This window comes from Schistocerca nitens, chromosome 3, assembly GCF_023898315.1.
Source record: "Schistocerca nitens isolate TAMUIC-IGC-003100 chromosome 3, iqSchNite1.1, whole genome shotgun sequence".
In the NCBI taxonomy this organism is placed as follows: Eukaryota; Metazoa; Arthropoda; class Insecta; order Orthoptera; family Acrididae; genus Schistocerca; species Schistocerca nitens.
In genome coordinates, this window is record NC_064616.1 from 890,587,275 (window position 1) to 890,606,016 (window position 18,742).

At 38.3% G+C, this 18,742-nt stretch overlaps 1 protein-coding gene across 8 annotated transcripts in view; it reads left to right on the plus strand.

The window, feature by feature from the left end:
• Positions 1-10,922, plus strand: part of LOC126248944 (organic cation transporter protein) — a 308,493-nt gene extending 297,571 nt beyond the window's left edge. For all 8 annotated transcript variants that reach the window (XM_049950466.1, XM_049950460.1, XM_049950462.1 and 5 more), the window contains 4 exons: positions 5,377-5,492; positions 5,713-5,927; positions 10,410-10,591; positions 10,736-10,922. In XM_049950466.1, the coding sequence (XP_049806423.1) occupies positions 5,377-5,492; positions 5,713-5,927; positions 10,410-10,591; positions 10,736-10,870 (648 nt within the window). In that variant the 3' untranslated portion in view covers positions 10,871-10,922. The remainder of the gene's footprint in view (positions 1-5,376; positions 5,493-5,712; positions 5,928-10,409; positions 10,592-10,735) is intronic.
• Positions 10,923-18,742: the final 7,820 nt, after the last annotated feature.

The following is an 18,742-nucleotide window of genomic DNA, read 5'->3' on the forward strand; positions in this document are numbered from 1 at the left end:
GTTTTCTATTTGCAAATGGGATAGAATGATTTTCTAATCTGCCATCTACTACTTTCTTTAAAATAAATGAGTTCCAACTCCAATATTACTACTGTATGTCATTAGACATAATAAAAATATACAGTCTGATCTGTGCAAAAATTTATTATCTCGCAACTGTGTTTTTATTTCATTGAAAGCTTGCTGGCATTCAGTACTCCAAATCCATATTACATTATTCTTTAAAATATAATTCAGACATGTTGTATTCAATGCCTGTGTTTTTGTGTGTTTTCTGTAAAAACTGGATAAACCAAAGAATCATTTTGAACTTCTGTTTTTGACTTAAAGACCGAGAATTTAGCTATGGCTAAAATCTTGTCACTATGAGGCAAAATTCCATCCTTAGTAATGCTGTGACCAAGAAATTTCAATTGTTTCACAGAAGAATTACACTTTTCCAACTTAAATGATGTACCTCATTCCCTTCATTTTCTCCCTACTTCTATTAATAATTCCAAATGCTGTTGCCAACTTCTTCCTGTGATTAATATATCATCTACGTAAAAAATCAATTTTGCTAGTAATTCTTTCCCAGAAGAAAATCTAAGTGATGTATAAACTCTGTCACACAAATGTTTAATCCAATACATACAAAACAGTACTGATAAAATCTACCACCATGTAGAAAAGCAGTGTGTTTTCTCAAATTGAGTTAAAGTGACATCCGATGGGATCCCAAGGTAAGATCCTCTTTCTAATATTTTGTTGAAGTGTCTTGAATCTAATAAAAGTCTTATTGTTCCAACTGTTTACATACTGTTACAAGTGGATTATTATATTGACTACAGCTCCTCCCTATAAGTCCCCAGCTTTACATCAATTGTAGTTCTCTTTCTATGGGCCCCATTCTTAAGATAGTTATACCATAAGGTTTAATATAAATAAAAAAAGTTCATGTGGTCATAGCTTAAGTTTGCACTGGTAATTTTTCACTCTCCTTGGTTCCTCATTAAACACATCACAATATTCATATAAAAATTTCCTTAAATTCTCCTTTTGACTCTGGTTTAGTTTCTCAGCACCCTCTTCTTTGGCTTCTACTAAATTATGATTATATACTAGATATTCCCTCTACTTAAGATAATCTTTGTCTTCCTCAGTCTCCTGCATCATCTATATACTCCATCCACCTGACTTGATTAAAAAGTATTATGCTATACACAATAATCAATTTGGTTGAGTAGAAAATCCACTTCTTGGTTCAGTAAAACTTATTTCCTTATTTGTGTGACAGAATCCTACTGTAGCTTTTACAATCAAATTCAGGCCCAAAATAATTTCCTTCCTCAACTCAGGGATCACAAGGCAATGTTGAAAAAATGGTATGTTGCTTATTCTAAATGACAGTAATATTTATTTGGTCACTATTTTACTGTCTTCCAGGGGCTCCTGTAATCTTCATCTGTATTACAGGTAACCCAAAAAAATCTGAATTGTGATTAATTCTATGCCTTAATTTTTCTGATGCTCAACAAATTGGACTCATTGTGGCAGTCAGACAGGTACCTTCCCAATTATCAGTTTCAGTACAACTTTATGGACTTTCTTGTGTATCACAACTATGTTTTCTGTTTCATATAAAAGATCTTTCTCAATTTGTTTGAACCACATATCTTTTACCTTATCTTTGTTTAAGAGTGGTTCTACTTCCTGTTGTATGGAAATCACGGGCATATCAATTTTCGCAAGTTCTCTAAATTATTTCTTATCTCCTCCCACCATTCTGGATGCTAACTTCCACATACGTTTTTCAGTTTGTCTTTTATTCTACTCTCACTACTTACATTATCATAATGATCCAAAACTACCCTTAAAATTTCATAGCTTACATATTTTGCATACTCCCTGTCATGTTTATAGTTGATTATTATTTTACTGATATCAATTGGTAAAATTTCACTTTCGTGAACCTCCCTATTACAGTTATGCCCTCCCTGAATATACCAATTGCTATCCCCATAAATAACTTCCTTTAATATTTCATCTTTAAGACCCACACAAATCATGCCATCTGATTCTCACTGTCTATATTTTCTACAATGTCTTTAACAACACCTTCTCTATTCTCACTACTGTTGGCAGTCACATTATCCTCACCACTCTCACTCTAATTATCTTCTTCACTATCTTCATTACTACTATCTAACATAGCTTTTTCTCGGGGAAGTGTGATAGGACCACTCTTAGTCTCTGCATATAAAAATGATCTGATGGATGGCGTGAGCAGCAGTTTACATCTGCTTGCTGATAAACATTGTGGTGCACAGGAAGGTCTCATTGTTGAATGACTGTAGATTAGATTAATTTAATTGGATAGATAAAAAATCTATTCACCAAGCAGCAGCAGAATACACACATAAAAGAAGGTTATAATTAGACTAGTTTTTGGAGCCAGTGGCTCCTCTTTCAGGCAGAAGGTTGAAGGGGAAGGAAGAGGGGTGAATGAAAAGGAAAGTAAAGGTATAGGAAAAGGGGCAGATTTCAGGAAAGACCCAGAAACACAGGTCAGGGCAGAGTTACCACACAGAATGATAAGGAAAGACTGATTGTTGGAGACTGCATCACAGTCTGCTGCTGTGTAGTCAGTGATGGGTGCTGCTGCTGTTGTTGCTGATGCTTCAATTGTTGAAAAACTGGCTGATTCTGTTGGCATAGAAGATGATGATGATGATAATGATGATGATGTGTTGTCAAGTCTGTCTCCAACAAACATAACTTTTCTCTCAAAATATAGTTTCCAGTGAGCATAGAAACTCTCTGCATTCCTGCATTTTAATTTCCTTGTATTTCATGATCATGTATTGGAAGTCATGTTCCAGTATGTATTGTGTATTACAAAGGGTTGTAATCATTTCACCTGTCAGTGGGAAGCCAGCGTTCCCTCACAAAGATTTTTGCTAATTGCTTGGTGAAGGAACCCATCTGCCAAATCGGGGGATAGGTGGAATTTTTGTAGGAAGTCTGCCCTCAGTATTGGGTCATACACATTGGCTATAATGAATTACCACGTAAATGTCCCATGTAGCCCTATATTTACCATCTTTTCCACAGTTCCTAAGTGTTTGAGGGGGTGTCAATGGTGGCACATAGTTGTGCATCCAACATTTCATACATTAGTTTAAATAAAAAAGCAGATATGGTGCTCACTGTAGAGCTGGTGTCCATTAGGAAGAGTGTGTTAGAGGTGTAGTCCCACATGTAAAGCCTTGTATCTGCTCCTGCTGACTTGGTCAAACTGATTTGGCCATTGCTCCTGATTCTTAAGTGTTTATATTGTCTGTTGTGATTAAGGGTGCCTATTGTGGTCTCCTTCAGAAGTTCCAGAAAGTCACATAGTTATGAGCAGTAACTATAATCTCTTATAGGAAAAATTCCCACAGACTAAGAGTGTAACATGCTGGTGACATCCAGTTTGAAAGTATCTTTGTGCGTTCACACCACTTCATCTGAGAATCAATAGTCATTGCCAGAAATCTTATATTTTTTATACATTCAATGGAGGTGCCATCTACAGTTAATGTAACAGTGTCATTTTGACTCTTCAGACTGAAATTCATGACATTTGTTTGTATATTGACCAATTGTAAACCTCCATAAGGGTTTCATTTGTTTTCTCTTCAAGGAGTTCTTTCGTTTTATGAGTAACTATAACATTGCTGTTTTCAGCAAAGAGAATTTTTTCTCCATGATTAATATTATTGTTAAAATCACTTATGTATGTCAGAAACAGTTCCGGTGCTAGTATACCACCCTGAGGAACCCATATATTATTGCATTCGGTTCTGATAGTGTTTTACTTTGTTTGCGGTATGTATTATGTCTATTCTTTGTACCAGTCATTAGATAAGCCTCTTATTCCTAATGTTTCTAGCTTATTTAGTAGAAGCTTATGGTCAGCAGTATCAAAAGCCTTGGAAAAGTCTAAAAATATGCCTGTGATACACTTATCTTTGTCAGGAGCATCAAGTACCACTTTTGTAAATACCGCTATAGCTGACTCTGGATGTCTACCACTTCAGAAACCAAACCAAGTTTCTCTTAAAAGGTTGTTTTTATTCGAGTAATTCATTAATCTGTCTTTCATAATTGATTCTATTGTTTTTGAGAATGGTGACAACAGGGAAATGGGACAGTAGTATTCTGTATCTTCTGCTTTACCTTTCTTCAGCAAAGTTACAACTCTTGCATGTTTTAAATACTTTATAATACACTGATAAAGCTCTAGAGTGAAATTTTCATCAGGTCATGAACAAATTGCAGTCTGTCTATTTTATTTTCTACAATAATAATAATAATAAATTAAGAATAAGAATATTATTATTACTATTTATTTATTTTGTGTGGCTCAATGGCCCGGTGCAACTCTTTCAGTTAGCCACCATTTCATAAACTTGCGTGGCCCTAATCTACCCCAGTTTATCCAAGAAGGCAAAAAAGACCTACAGTTTAATATGGAACCAGAACCATGTGTCATTTGTTGTGACTCCTCACATCATTGAGAGGTGAAGGGTAGAATCCGTGGTCAGACTTAGATTCGATCCTGCAATCTCTCGGCTTTGTCATGCTCTTTATTGTTAGACCAGCAGGCCTGCCTTCTTTTCTACAGATTCTATAAATGATATCAAGTTATTCCTTTAGTGAAACCACACCAGAATTTTTCCGACAATCTATAAAAAAATTATAGGTAATGTTGGTTGGTTGGTTTGGGGAAGGAGACCAGATAGCGTGGTCATCGGTCTCATCGGATTAGGGAAGGATTGGGAAGGAAGTCGGCCGTGCCCTTTCAGAGGAACCATCCCGGCATTTGCCTGGAGTGATTTAGGGAAATCATGGAAAACCTAAATCAGGATGGCCGGACGCGGCATTGAACCGTCGTCCTCCTGAATGCGAGTCCAGTGTCTAACCACTGCGCCACCCCGCTCGGTCTAGGTAATGTTGCATATACAATATACTAATGCATAAAGGTAATAACTTGTCAAACAATAGAGGCACTGGGTCATTGACAGGCACATAACCAAGACTGAAAACTTGTTAGCATTCAGAGAAAGAGTGTATGTGCATGTCCACACACACACACACACACACACACACACACACACACACACACACACACACACACAAAGTGTGCGACTGCCCGCATGTGTTCAACCTGCACAGTTACATTGAACCATCATAATATAGCTGCAAAGTGTGAACGTCTTGGGATTGGGAAGAGGGCACCCATGTACATGCATATGTCTGTGCATTATAGCTTCGAAAAGGATCTATGTGAAACCTGGCAATGTTTCACTTGAAGCTTTTTGCAGATTTTTAACAACTATTGTTTATTTTCAGGGACAACTGACTGTTAGTAAGAGAAAACCTGAAGAGAAGACAATATGGGAGGCCATACTCACTGTTCTGAAGACTAAGAAACTTCTTCTAAGATCATTGTATTTATTTTTCATATGGTAGGTTTTATATCATAGATGTTAGTAGTGATAAGAGAGTACTACACAATGAGTGAGATAATTAAATTTATTCACCTGTATGATTAATTGGTAAAATAACTAACCTATGAAAAGTTAAAAATCTCAAGGTTATCCAAAGAATAAACATATTTATGGAATGGCGATGGAAGAAATTAATTGAGTTTTATGTGTAATTATTATTGTTTGTCTTTCTATTCAGGGCAGCAAATGCATTTGTCTACTATGGACTGTCTATCAATTCAACCTCTCTGGGAGGAAATAAATATCTCAACTTTGCACTAGTTGCACTAGTTGAGATTCCTGGTTACACAATCTCCTGGATTGCTATGAATCGATTTGGGAGGCGTTCATCATTGGTGATATCAATGCTTATGTGCAGTGCCACATGCCTAGGTGCAGCATTTGTACCCCAAGGTCAGATTTCAAATGTGTTGAAGTTATATAGGGAGTAAATGCAGTGGAATTAGCCTTAAATATTGCTAAGAAACATGCTAAACCAGATGGTAAATATTTGTAATTGAAACATACGTATTTACACTTCCAAATATTTAACCTAATGACAGATTTACAGAATCTAGCAATTTTTTTTTCTGCCAATAGTTTGTTCTCTCTGTCTTAAAGCATACTTCTTTTGTACAGTTACCTTTATACTAATCTAAAACTGTTCTTCATTTGTTCAGTTTTACATCATGTTTGCTGTAGTTTTTTTACACCATCCATTCTCTGATGAGCCAAAACATTATGACCACACCTGCCCCAAGACTGAATACCATATATTGATGTTTCAGGCATGTGACATGGTAAATAGGGAATATGTATAAGCAGAGCAAATGTATGAATCAGGAACTATTCTAGTAATGGTACAAGCCATAAATGGGGATATCCACTGGCATAAGCAACTTTGATAAAGGACAGACAACAATGCTGGCTGTTTTCACATTACTGTTGTGAGCATTGGTGGAAAGTATTTGAAGGATGGCGACACCCTGTCTAGTCAACAAGGTATGGGATGTCCACACTTCATCAGAGTATATGGAAGTTAGATGCTTGCCCACACTGTAATGCAGGATATGCAGTAATCTGCGGCAAAATTAATGACCGAGTACAATGCTGGTGCAAGCTCAAGTGTTTTGGAGCAACTCATTCTGTGCACATTGTTGAAGATGGGCTCCTGTAGGAGACGACATTTTCACAAGTTGACATGATCAGTTATGATTGCAATGAGCACAGAATCGTCAAGACTGGACACCAGGGCAATGGTTGTGTCCAGGTATGCCATCATTAAAGTGATGTAGGATACATGGATGCAGGCAGTAAAGGCAGTATTACACTGTGGGTCATGTTTATCTGGGTTTTCATGGCACCTACAGTAGTAGTCACAGGCAGCATAACAGCTGTGGACTATGAACATTATTGAGGCCCACATGCATCCCTTCATGTTGATTTCTTTCCTAGCAGGATAATTATCCATGTCACAAGGCCACAATCATGCTACAGAGGTTTTAGGAGCATGACAGTGATCTCACATTGTCGTGACTACCAACTTGTCCCGATCTGAACCTGATGGAACACATGTGGGGAATACTGAGTGCCAGCTCTGAGCCCACATGGGGCAGCCTTTGCATATCATATGGTAACATCCCTGTCATCATCTTCTCACTTAAGTAGTACAGTTTCTATAGTTTGCTAAATTTTTCTCTTATCTTTCCACTATATCACATCAGTTTGAAATGTGACATCTATTAGTACAAAACATGGGCAAGAGAAGTTATGCTAAATTTGAAGGTGAGGGAGTCTATCAGCTCCTGGGGTAGAACTACACCCATCCCCATCTTCACAATAAAAAATAGAGGGAAAGATCATGTGCCTTCAGGTTACTTAAGGTGATCTTGAGGTCTGTCTTTTTTGTAGTTGCAATCATAGTGAAATATGTCATTATCTTTATCAAATAAGCATTTACAAAAATGTACCCCCACCACCCTGCTGTCAAATATTTGTCAATTGTAATGTAACCACTGAGTCTATAATTTGTCCTTTTGTTAACTTGTCAACAAACACCATGGGGAGCCTCCTGAATTCTCTCATCATATTCCTATATTTGCTGTATTTGGATTTGACCTTGCTGCTAAACAAATAGTAGTTTGGTCCACACTATGGCAATAACTGAACATAACAACTTGCTTCCAATCATTAACTTTAACTGTCCCTCATACCCTTTTTCAAGAGAGATTAATTTATGTGAGAAATCATTTGTAATCCCTCTAAATGATCAATCAGCAGCCATACAGTAACAACTGACAGTTCAGATGTGTTCCATGTTTGTTTATTTATAGCTGCTCATCTCAGACAGTACCCAGCAGCAGAAGTCAATTTCTTTAACATAGAAAATAATCTGCTTTGTTGTCTGTGAAAAGTGTATCTTCCAGCTATAGATATTATAATTATATGGTTTCCTCAAATGCCAGGAATAGGACTCAAGAGACTATGTAATTAAAAGAATGGGGAAACCTGTTAGTGGACATTAATATGGGGTGTGTCCATCCTTCACCTTTATGACAGCTTGAATTCTGCTGGGGACCTTTTCAGACAGGTGTCTGAATGTTTGTGGAGAAATGGCAGCCTATTCTTTCTCAAGAGTTGAAACCAAAGAAAGTAGTAATGTTGAATGCTCGACTCTTGAGTGAAGTCAACATTCTAACTCATCCCAAAGATGTTCCTTTGTGTTCAGGTCAGGACTCTGGGCAGGTCAGTTTGTTTCAAAAAATTGTCCACAAACTATTCATTGCCTCACAGATGCTGCCTTGACAGCATGCTTATACAAATGATCATAATCTCTGAACTGTTCCTCTACTGTATGCAGTACATTATGGTGTAAAATGTGTTAATATCCTTCTACATTTAGTGTTTTCTTAAGCACAATAAGCAGACCACACCTAGTTCATGGAAAATACCCTCATACCATTACACTACCTTTCCCATACTTCATTGTTGGCACTACACTTTATGGCACATAATGTTCTCCAAGCATTTGCCACACCTAAACTCTTCCATCTGATTACCATAAAGTATAGCTTGATTAATCACTCCACATTATTTGCTTCCAGTCATCCAGTTTCCAGTGGCATTGCTCTTTACACCACCTCAAGTATCACTTAGCATTTACTACAGAAATATTTAGTTTATGAGAAGCACCCCATTCTTTCTAACCCCCTATGCTCACCAGTCATAGTGCTAGTTGGTAGGACTCTGAAGCTCATGAGCAATGCTTTCCATTGATTTAATGCAATATTTTACAACCACCATCTTGATGCTCAATGGTCCCTGTGCTTCAGTACATGAGGTTTGCCCGGTCTTGGTTTCATTGTAGTTCCTTCATATTTCCACTTAATCACATCATCAACAGTCGACTTGGGCAGTTTTAGAAGTGTTGAAATACCCTGATGGATCTCCTACTCAGGTGACGTCTAATAACTAGTCCACATTCGAAATCACTGAGCTCTCCTGACTGACCCACTCTAGTTACTGCTTCTCTACTGACAACACAATACACCCTGTCTCCTTTTAATACTACCAGTCCACCTTTCATGACATATAGTGTTCCATTCCACATTACTTAGGTGTGTCTGGATACTTCTGATCAGATAGTGTAGACCACATGTTACAAAATTCTAGCATTTCTCTTTCATGAAGAGCCATTAGGGAAACAGATGCTTTGATATTTCCAAATACTTTCAGATTATTTCCATTTTTTTAGTATACAATTACTTTCCTTTAACTATTGTCTGCAGTTATTGTACCAAACTGTAGTAAATTATCAAATTTGCAAGCCAACATTAACTTTATTTACAAAAACTCATCTAGTCCTTTCTGATGTTTGGTGCTGAGTAATTTTAATATTTTAGCAAATATTAAGTATTTTTGAAATAACTCGATTTTTAAAATGAATTCCTGTCAGGCATTGTTTTCCTTATCATTGAGTAAATTTTCTGATTTTTACTTACTCTGAAATTGAACAATATTGTTGTGCAGTCATGCATGTTACTTAGTGTTATACCAGAGCTAAGGTAGCCCCTGAGGGCCGGCAACCCATATAACACCACAGAGGACAAGGTTGTCTATGCCCCCACTTGTGTTGTGACTGGCAATTCACAATTTTTCACAACACAACTTTTATTGATGTAAGTTCACAAGGTTGACGACTGAACATACAAATGAAAGATAACAATAATGCAAAAAAGTCTCCTAATTGAGGCAAATAAAAGTTCACTTCTTAATTTCCACAAAAGTTTGTGGTAACACGCTCACACACTAGTAACAGCCCAATTCCGAGACGAAGACGTAATCTTCGACAGTTGCAGTAAACGAGGTCGGCATCTGGCATGAACTGAACTTTGGGCCTAAATAGCTGTCTCCAGCCAGTCAGATTTCGGCATAGTGATACTTCCTGCAGGCCGTGGCTCAAGCTCCCCCTGCAGGAAGTAGTGCTCGGAATGTCTGTTACCATTATCTTGTGTGTAAATAGCCGGTGTTTACCATGGTGCTTTTGGGTACACCTTTGGGCATAGACAACCTCGTCCTCTGTGGTGTTATATGGGTTGCCAGTGCTCAGGGGCTACCTTGGCTCTGATATAACACTTAGCCTGCTGTCTCCCTGATTGAGGACAGGGAAAGAGGTAGTCAGGAGGCAATGTAGCACATCACTCTTGCTTCTCCTCAAACTAGATTTTAAATATTTTTAAGCTCTGATGGTCTGTAGCAAATACAAATGAAATAGAAAGTACATTGACAGTTAAGAATGACAATATATTTCCATATATATCATAATTTGTGGCATATAATGTCGAATTAGAAACATACATGATGACAAATATTTCCTATATTTGTATTGAATTACAGATGTTAACTGGGCAGTTGTATTATTATTTCTGCTGGGAAAGCTGGGCATCACATGCTCATTTGGTATTGTGGTGGTTTACACCGCAGAGCTGTATCCAACAGTCATGCGCAGTGCTGGTGTAGGAGCCTCATCTACCATATCTAGGCTGGGTGCTATGGTTGCACCATTTGTGCCACTGCTGGTAAAATTCTGAATTTCTTTCTAAGACATGAGTTCCTCATACATTGTAAAATTTCTAGTTACAGTTGTTGCACACTGTTACAAATATTAGTTTAGTAATTAATTTTGTGACACTTCTCTTACTACATTTTTTGTATTATTTCAGGGCACTTACGTTGAACCATTGCCACTGCTACTATTTGGTGTAGTGTCACTGCTTGCTGGAGTGCTCTCTCTATTGTTACCTGAAACTTTGGGAAGGAAGCTTCCAGATACAGTTGAAGATGCTCAAAATTTGTAGATAGTTGCCAAACAGAATTTGACCACAACAAATACATTTTTTAAGAAACTTCCATGCTTTGTTATTAAACGTTACTCATCCTCGTAAGATGTTCTATAATAGTTTGTCTGCCTTAGAATTTACCTACTTCTCTGCTCTTATGAAATTCAGTTGACACTGTTATCCTATGTAGAACAATTTTTAACAATGAAAAATTTATCAAACTCATTACAAGAAAAATACTGAGAGAGAGATGATTTTTAAAAAACTGATATGCTTATTTTCTATAAAAAGAGCATCACATTGTGCATATTGATTAAATTTACTTCTTTACAATACACAGGTAACACTCTATTTTGGTAATATGCAGTGCCAGTTTGAGACCCAAGTGCCAAAATTGGTCATATGGTGCACCAAGATGAGAGGGGAAACAGAGATGCCTAAGAGCAAACCTTGTGCACATGGTGTATGATATTTGTTAGGCCTAATAGAAGCAACAACATTCCAGTAACCATGGCTATGTTAAAGAACCACTTGGGAGATATTTGTGAATGTGTGTTTAAAACAGCAACTGATTTCAGTATCAAATAGTGTCATCATTAATATAAATGTATTAGAATGCAAACTTCTCAATTAAGTCCATATCTAATTGGTCCAAAATTTCACCCACCCAAGGCCTATCTTAACAAGAAATACAAAAGTAATTCAGCATGTTACACTTTACAATTTAATGTCCACTCATACTAGTTAAGGCAGTGTTCCTGGTGTCATCTTCACATTTAGGATCAATATTGCACTCATCTCTGCACTGAATTATGAACCCCCGAATCATCTTGTAAATCTTGACATGTGTATAATGCTCAAATCCTTCAACTGTATCAACAGAAGCACTGTATGCTTCACTTTTGAAATGACCACAGACAGGAAAATCTATGGGATTGAGATCATGTGACCTTGGCAATCAAGGTACAGCTATGCTTGACGTGTCAATCTTGAACCATATTGGCACATTGGATACCACCACTTCATATCAACAACAAACTGTGCCTTTATCCCATCATGCATGTATCACATTCCCAATGCTGCTATAGGTAAGGTCAATGAGTCCAATTAGATGAGGAGTTAATAGGAAAATATACATTTGTACTAAACAAGACAACATTTCATACTGAAGTGAGTGGTGGCTCATAATCACAAATTTACAATTATTCCATAAACGGTCCGCTTGCAGACCTAGGTGTACTGGAATGTTTTTGCTTCTGTTATTGTATACTTTCATACATGTCAGTTTTCACTATTAATTATGATCCACCTTGGATGTGTGGCAATAAAATTTTTATTGTAGTGTTTATACACAAATAAATAGTAAATCTCATGTGGCTCACAGCTTCGTCTGATGCCATTTCAGTAAAAATCTAAACATCATATGACATTGTTGCCTGGTATATCCCATGGCAAGAGCTCAGTCACCAGTTGGAATGGGTGTTCTTCCTCCATACACATTGGCACTTTTGCTTGCAGATATGTGAGGACTGCATTTTATATCTATTGTAGAGTGCAGGTGAGTGTAATGTTATGTTTGTGTTGGATGATGATAATGATGATGATGCGAGAAGGGAGAGAGTGAAACCCAGTGCCAGCACACAGCTTACTCTGTTCAAATAGCACCAAGAGGGTAGCTATGCCTAATGTCACCATCCGATGAATGGCTCACCATCAGCAGTGTCACATGGCCTCACTTCACGAGATACTGTGGAGAAGTATAGAATTTAATCCAGGACATCAGTGCAAAGACTGGTGAAGAGGAACTTTACACCATCACCTCTCCTCCTCTTGCTGACCAAACACTGGAGGTGAAAATTTCATCCACCACCAGGTTTCAAACCAATACATCACCATACAGGCATGTGTTAACAACCTCAGTTATGGAAGTGGATGCCATATTAATGATGGTTGTGTAAGTTAAAATTCGGGTTGTCACCACCAGTAATCAAATCCAGAGCCATTACATGAAAAGCGTGAACGCTATCATTCAGTTAAGGAGGAGTAGTAAGTATTTTATTTATGATGTGAGTAAAATGCTTCTTGCTGGATATTATTAACACTAGGGTATTTTGACTAATAAACTGTTACTGCTTGCAACAGAGAAAACTGGAACCTCCTATCTGCTCTTATTGCACCCTTGTTAATAATTATTGTTTTACACATTTTTAACTTTTCATTCAAATATCTACAAAGTACACGTGTAGCATGTTCCTGAATCTATCAATACTTTGAACATACTTTGCCTCTCCTGAATTCATTATTTGGGTGTTTGTTTCCAAGGTACTGATTTTATTAGTGTAATTTGTTTTGCTGAAAACTATACAGTGGAACTTTGACTGAGCTAATCAGCCAAGCTGAGCATGTTGACACCGCACACTAGAAAAATGGATTCTGAACTTAAATAACATATGTCAGTTCCTGTGAAACTAACCAAGGTACAAAATAATTGTAATCAAAGTTCAAATACACCCAAAATTACTTTTGCCATATGTATGGTTAGGCCTGTTAGATTCCTGCTTTTACCACTACACTTTTGCTGTCCTAATTTTTAAGAACCGCCTTTCACTAATTAAGCCACTAAGCAAGAATTTGCATAAACTTGCATCTATTATTGTAAATCTAAACATGGCTTTTGTACTCATAAATTTGTTAATCCTAACTCAGATGCACAGAGTGGTTTCATGAGCTTTTGCAATTTCCTGAACTACTACAGATTTGGGAAACAAAGTGACTGCAGTAACATATAGCCTATTTGAATTAGCAAGATCTGACTTAGCAATTTTTCAAACTAAAACAAAGTTTAAAAAATCACAATTTATCCTTACACAGCATTAAGTTATGCCCGTCTTTGTAAGACCAAGACCCCAAATTAGTCAATATGGGATTAGAAATCTTAGAGGCTATATCTATGTGGAAATGGTGGAACCCAAGGCTAATAAGTGTTATGATGAAGTCTGTTTTTCACTTAGTATACGTTTTTGAATCATCTTGATCATTTTTTGCAACTTTCTAAAATATCTTACATTTCTATATTCTGGAATATTCTATGTTTGTAAAGACATCTGCCTTCTGCAATATTCAATGTTTGTATAACGAGTTGCACACTCTGTAGTCCAAAGACTGGCTGTACGCTGGCGTTCGTGATAAAATGTAGTTATGGTGCAAAGTGTTGTATTTCATTGACCCTGCTTTCGGGTTTGTACCCGATACGGGTTATGAGGTGACAATATTTTTTTGCTCTTACTTTGGGTCCTTCTAGTGCTCCACAAGCTCTTCACACTGACACCCCAATCAATGTCTTAGCTAAACGCGTTTTCACACTACACCAGTTTATAACTTTACACAAAGCCAATTCGTAACAATCACTTACATGGATCTACACTGATACTATGCGTCACAGGCAAAACGAATACTGTGCGATAGGAATGTAGCCTACAGACGTGATCTATTTTTTGTAGGCTCATTGTTATTGGCGATTCAAATCTGCAAAATGTTAAACAAGAAAGAGAGAACTGACATTTTCAAATCAAAAACTCTATAGAATACAACAGATTCCATGGGTGTCAAATGCCCCCTACTGTCGACTAATTTGATTGGTGTCACTGATGGTGAACACATTCAGATTGAAGTAAGTCTTAATACTGGTCCTAATTTCTGTTTATTGCCAGGAATTCTTTAGTACTGTCTTGCTGTCTCTGGTAGACGCCAACTACAGATTTATTTCAGTTGTTTGGGTGGATATAGTAAAAATTCAGGTGTTTATATTTTCAACAATTTCAGTTTGAGACAAACCCTATGAAATGGTACAATAAATATCTGTGACACTAAACCACTTCCGGAAAGTGCCATTGTCCTACCCCAGGCCATCATTGGAGATGAAGCATTTCCTTTCATGCCTTATTTGTTGAGATTGTATCCAGGTGATCAAGCTCATGATAATGAACATAAAAAGGCATTCAGCAACCGCCTGAGCCGAGCTCGAAACATTCCTGAAAATGCAACTAGAATTTTAGTACAGAAATTTCGAATTTTTGGACGCAGGGCGAAAATACCAGACAAATGTGCAAATATTGTCATTGTTTATTGCTTGCCCAACTTTTTGAGGGATGATACGTATCATTGGGCAGAAATATTTGTAGACGACATGAGGCACTTTGAAACTTTTATGAGAATGTGAGAGCATGCCTCACATGAATTATTCTAATTCGCGAAGAGACTGAGTGATTTGGGAACTTGATTGAGTCAATGCTGCAAGATGATTTAATGCTTGGCATGGAAGAAATGGTAATGCAGCGATGTTATGTTCTTGGTAACAGTACCACACACAAGGAAATCTACATCTACATCTACATGGATACTCTGCAAATCACATTTAAGTGCCTGGCAGAGGGTTCATGGAAGCACCTTCACAATTCTCTATTATTGCACTACTGGCCATTAAAATTGCTACACCATGAAGGTGAAGTGCTACAGATGCAAAATTTAACCGACAGGAAGAAGATGCTGTGATATGCAAATGATTAGCTTTTCAGAGCATTCACACAAGCTTGGCGCCGGTGGCAACACCTACAACGTGCTGACATGAGGAACGTTTCCAACCGATTTCTCATACACAAACAGCAGTTGACCGGCGTTGCCTGGTGAAACGTTGTTGTGATGCCCCGTGTAAGGAGGAGAAATGCGTACCATCACGTTTCCGACTTTGATAAAGGTCGGATTGTAGCCTATCGTGATTGCGGTTTATCATATCATGACATTGCTGCTCGTGTTGGTCGAGATCCAATGACTGTTAGCAGAATATGGAATCAGTGGGTTCAGGAGGGTAATACGGAACGCCATGCTAGATCCCAACAGCCTCGTATCACTAGCAGTCGAGATGACAGGCATCATATCCGCATGGCTGTAACGTATCGTGCAGCCACGTCTCGATCCCTGAGTCAACAGATGGGGACGTTTGCAAGACGACAACCATCTGCACGAACAGTTCGACGACGTTTGCAGCAGCATGAGCTATCAGCTCGGAGACCATGGCTGTGGTTACCCTTGACACTGCATCACAGACAGGAGCGCCTGCGATAGTGTACTCAACGACGAACCTGGGTGCACGAATGGCAAAACGTCCTTTTTCGGATGAATCCAGGTTCTGTTTACAGCATCATGGTGGTCGCATCCATGTTTGGCGACATCGCGGTGAACGCATATTGGAAGCGTATATTCATCATCACCATACTGGCGTATCACCCGGCGTGATGGTAAGGGGTGCCATTGGTTACACGTCTCGGTCACCTCTTGTTCGCATTGACAGTACTTTGAACAGTGGACATTACATTTCAGATGTGTTACGACCAGTGGCTCTACCCTTCATTTGATCCCTGTGAAACCCTACATTTCAGTAGGATAATGCACGACCGCATGTTGCAGGTCCTGTACGGGCCTTTGTGGATACAGAAAATGTTCGACTGCTGCCCTGGCCAGCACATTCTCCAGATCTCTCACCAATTGAAAACGTCTGGTCAATGGTGGCCGAGCAACTGGCTCGTCACAATACGCCAGTCACTACTCTTGATGAACTGTGGTATCGTGTTGAAGCTGCATGGGGAGCTGTACCTGTACACGACATCCAAGCTCTGACTGAATGCCCAGTCGTATCAAGGCCGTTATTACGGCCAGGGGTGGTTGTTGTGGGTACTGATTTCTCAGGATGTATGCACCCAAATTGCTTGAAAATGTAATCACATGTCAGTTCTAGTATAATATATTTGTGAAATGAATACCCGTTTATCATCTGCATTTCTTCTTGGTGTAGCAATTTTAATGGCCAGTAGTGTACAATCTCGTATAGCGCGCGGAAAGAACAAACACCTACATCTTTCCGTACGAGTTCAGATTTTCCTTATTTTATCGTGGTGATCGTTCCTCCCTATGTAGGTCGGTGTCAACAAAATATTTTCGCATTCGGAGGAGAAAGTTGGTGATTGGGATTTCGTGAGAAGATTCCATCGCAACAAAACGTGCCGCCTTTCTTTGAACTTTTTCGATATACTCCGTCAGTCCTATCTGGTAAGGATCCCACACTGCGCAGCAGTATTCTAAAAGGGGACGGACAAGCGTAGTGTAGGCAGTCTCTCCTCAGTTGGTCTGTTACATTTTCTAAGCGTCCTGCCAATAAAACGCAGCAGTCTTTGGTTAGCCTTCCCCACAACATTTTCTATGTGTTCCTTTCAATTTAAGTTGATCGTAATTGTAATACCTAGGTATTTAGTTGAATTAACGGCTTTTAGATTAGACTGATTTATTGTGTAACCGAAGTTTAACGAGTTCCTTTTAGCACTCATGTGGATGACCTCACACTTTTCGTTATTTAGGGTCAACTGCCACTTTTCGCACCATTCAGATATTTGTTCTAAATCGTTTTGCAGTTTGTTTTGATCTTCTGATGACTTTATTAGTCGATAAACGACAGTGTCATCTGCAAACAACCGAAAACGGCTGCTCAGATAGTCTCCCAAATCGTTTATATAGTTAAGGAACAGCAAAGGGCCTATAACACTACCTTGGGGAACGCCAGAAATCACTTCCGTTTTACTCGATGACTTTCCGTCAATTGCTAAGAACTGTGACCTCTCTGACAGGAAATCACAGATCCACTCACATAACTGAGACGATATACCATAAGCACGCAATTTCAGTACGAGCCGCTTGTGTGGTACAGTGTCAAAAGCCTTCCGGAAATCCTGAAATACAGAATCGAACTGAAATCCCTTGTCAATAGCACTCAACACTTCATGTGAATAAAGAGGTAGTTGTGTTTCGCATAAACGATTTTTTTCTGAATCCGTGTTGAGTATGTGTCAATAGACCGTTTTCTTCGAGGTAATTCATAATGTTCGAACACAATATATGTTCTAAAATCCTGCTGCATATCGACGTTAACGATATGAGCCTGTAATTTAGTGGATAACTCCTACTACCTTTCCTGAATATTGGTGTGACTGTGCAACTCTCCGCTCTTTGGGCACGGATCTTCCGTCGAGCAAACGGTTGTATACGATTGTTAAGTATGGAGCTAATGCATCAGCATACTCCGAAAGGAACGAAATTGGTATACAGTCTGGACCAGAAGACTTGCTTTTATTAAGTGATTTAAGTTGCTTCACTACTCCGAGGATATTTACTTCTACGTTACTCATGTTGGCAGTTGTTCTTGATTCGTATTCTGGAATATTTACTTCGTCTTCTTTTGTGAAGGCATTTCGGAAGGCTGTGTTTAGTAACTCTGCTTTGGCAACACTGTCTTCGATAGGATCTCCATTTCTATCACGCAGAGAAGGCACTGATTGTTGCTTGCCGCTAACATACTTCACATATGACCAGAATCTCCTTGTAATTTTTGCCAGGTTTCGAGACAAAGTTTCGTTGTGGAAACTGTTATAGGCATCTCGCATTTAAGTCCGCGCTGAATTTCGAGCTTCTGTAAAAGATCGCCAATTTTGGGGATTTTGCGTCTGTTTAAATTTGGCATGTTTGTCTCGTTGTTTCTGCAACAGTGTTTTAACCCGTTTTGTGTACCAAGGAGGATCAGCCCCGTCGTTTGTTAATCTATTTGACATAAATCTCACAAATGCTGCCGATACTATTTCTTTGAATTTAAGCCACATCTGGTCTACACTTATATTATTAATTTGGAATGAGTGGAGATTGTCTCTCAGGAATGCGTCAAGTGAATTTTTATCTTCTTACGTGAACAATCACGTAATGAACACATTATTAATGTGATTTTGATTCATGTCCACAGGAAATCATCATTCTTCACACTAAAAAATCATATAGCCTGAAAAACTAGCAAGT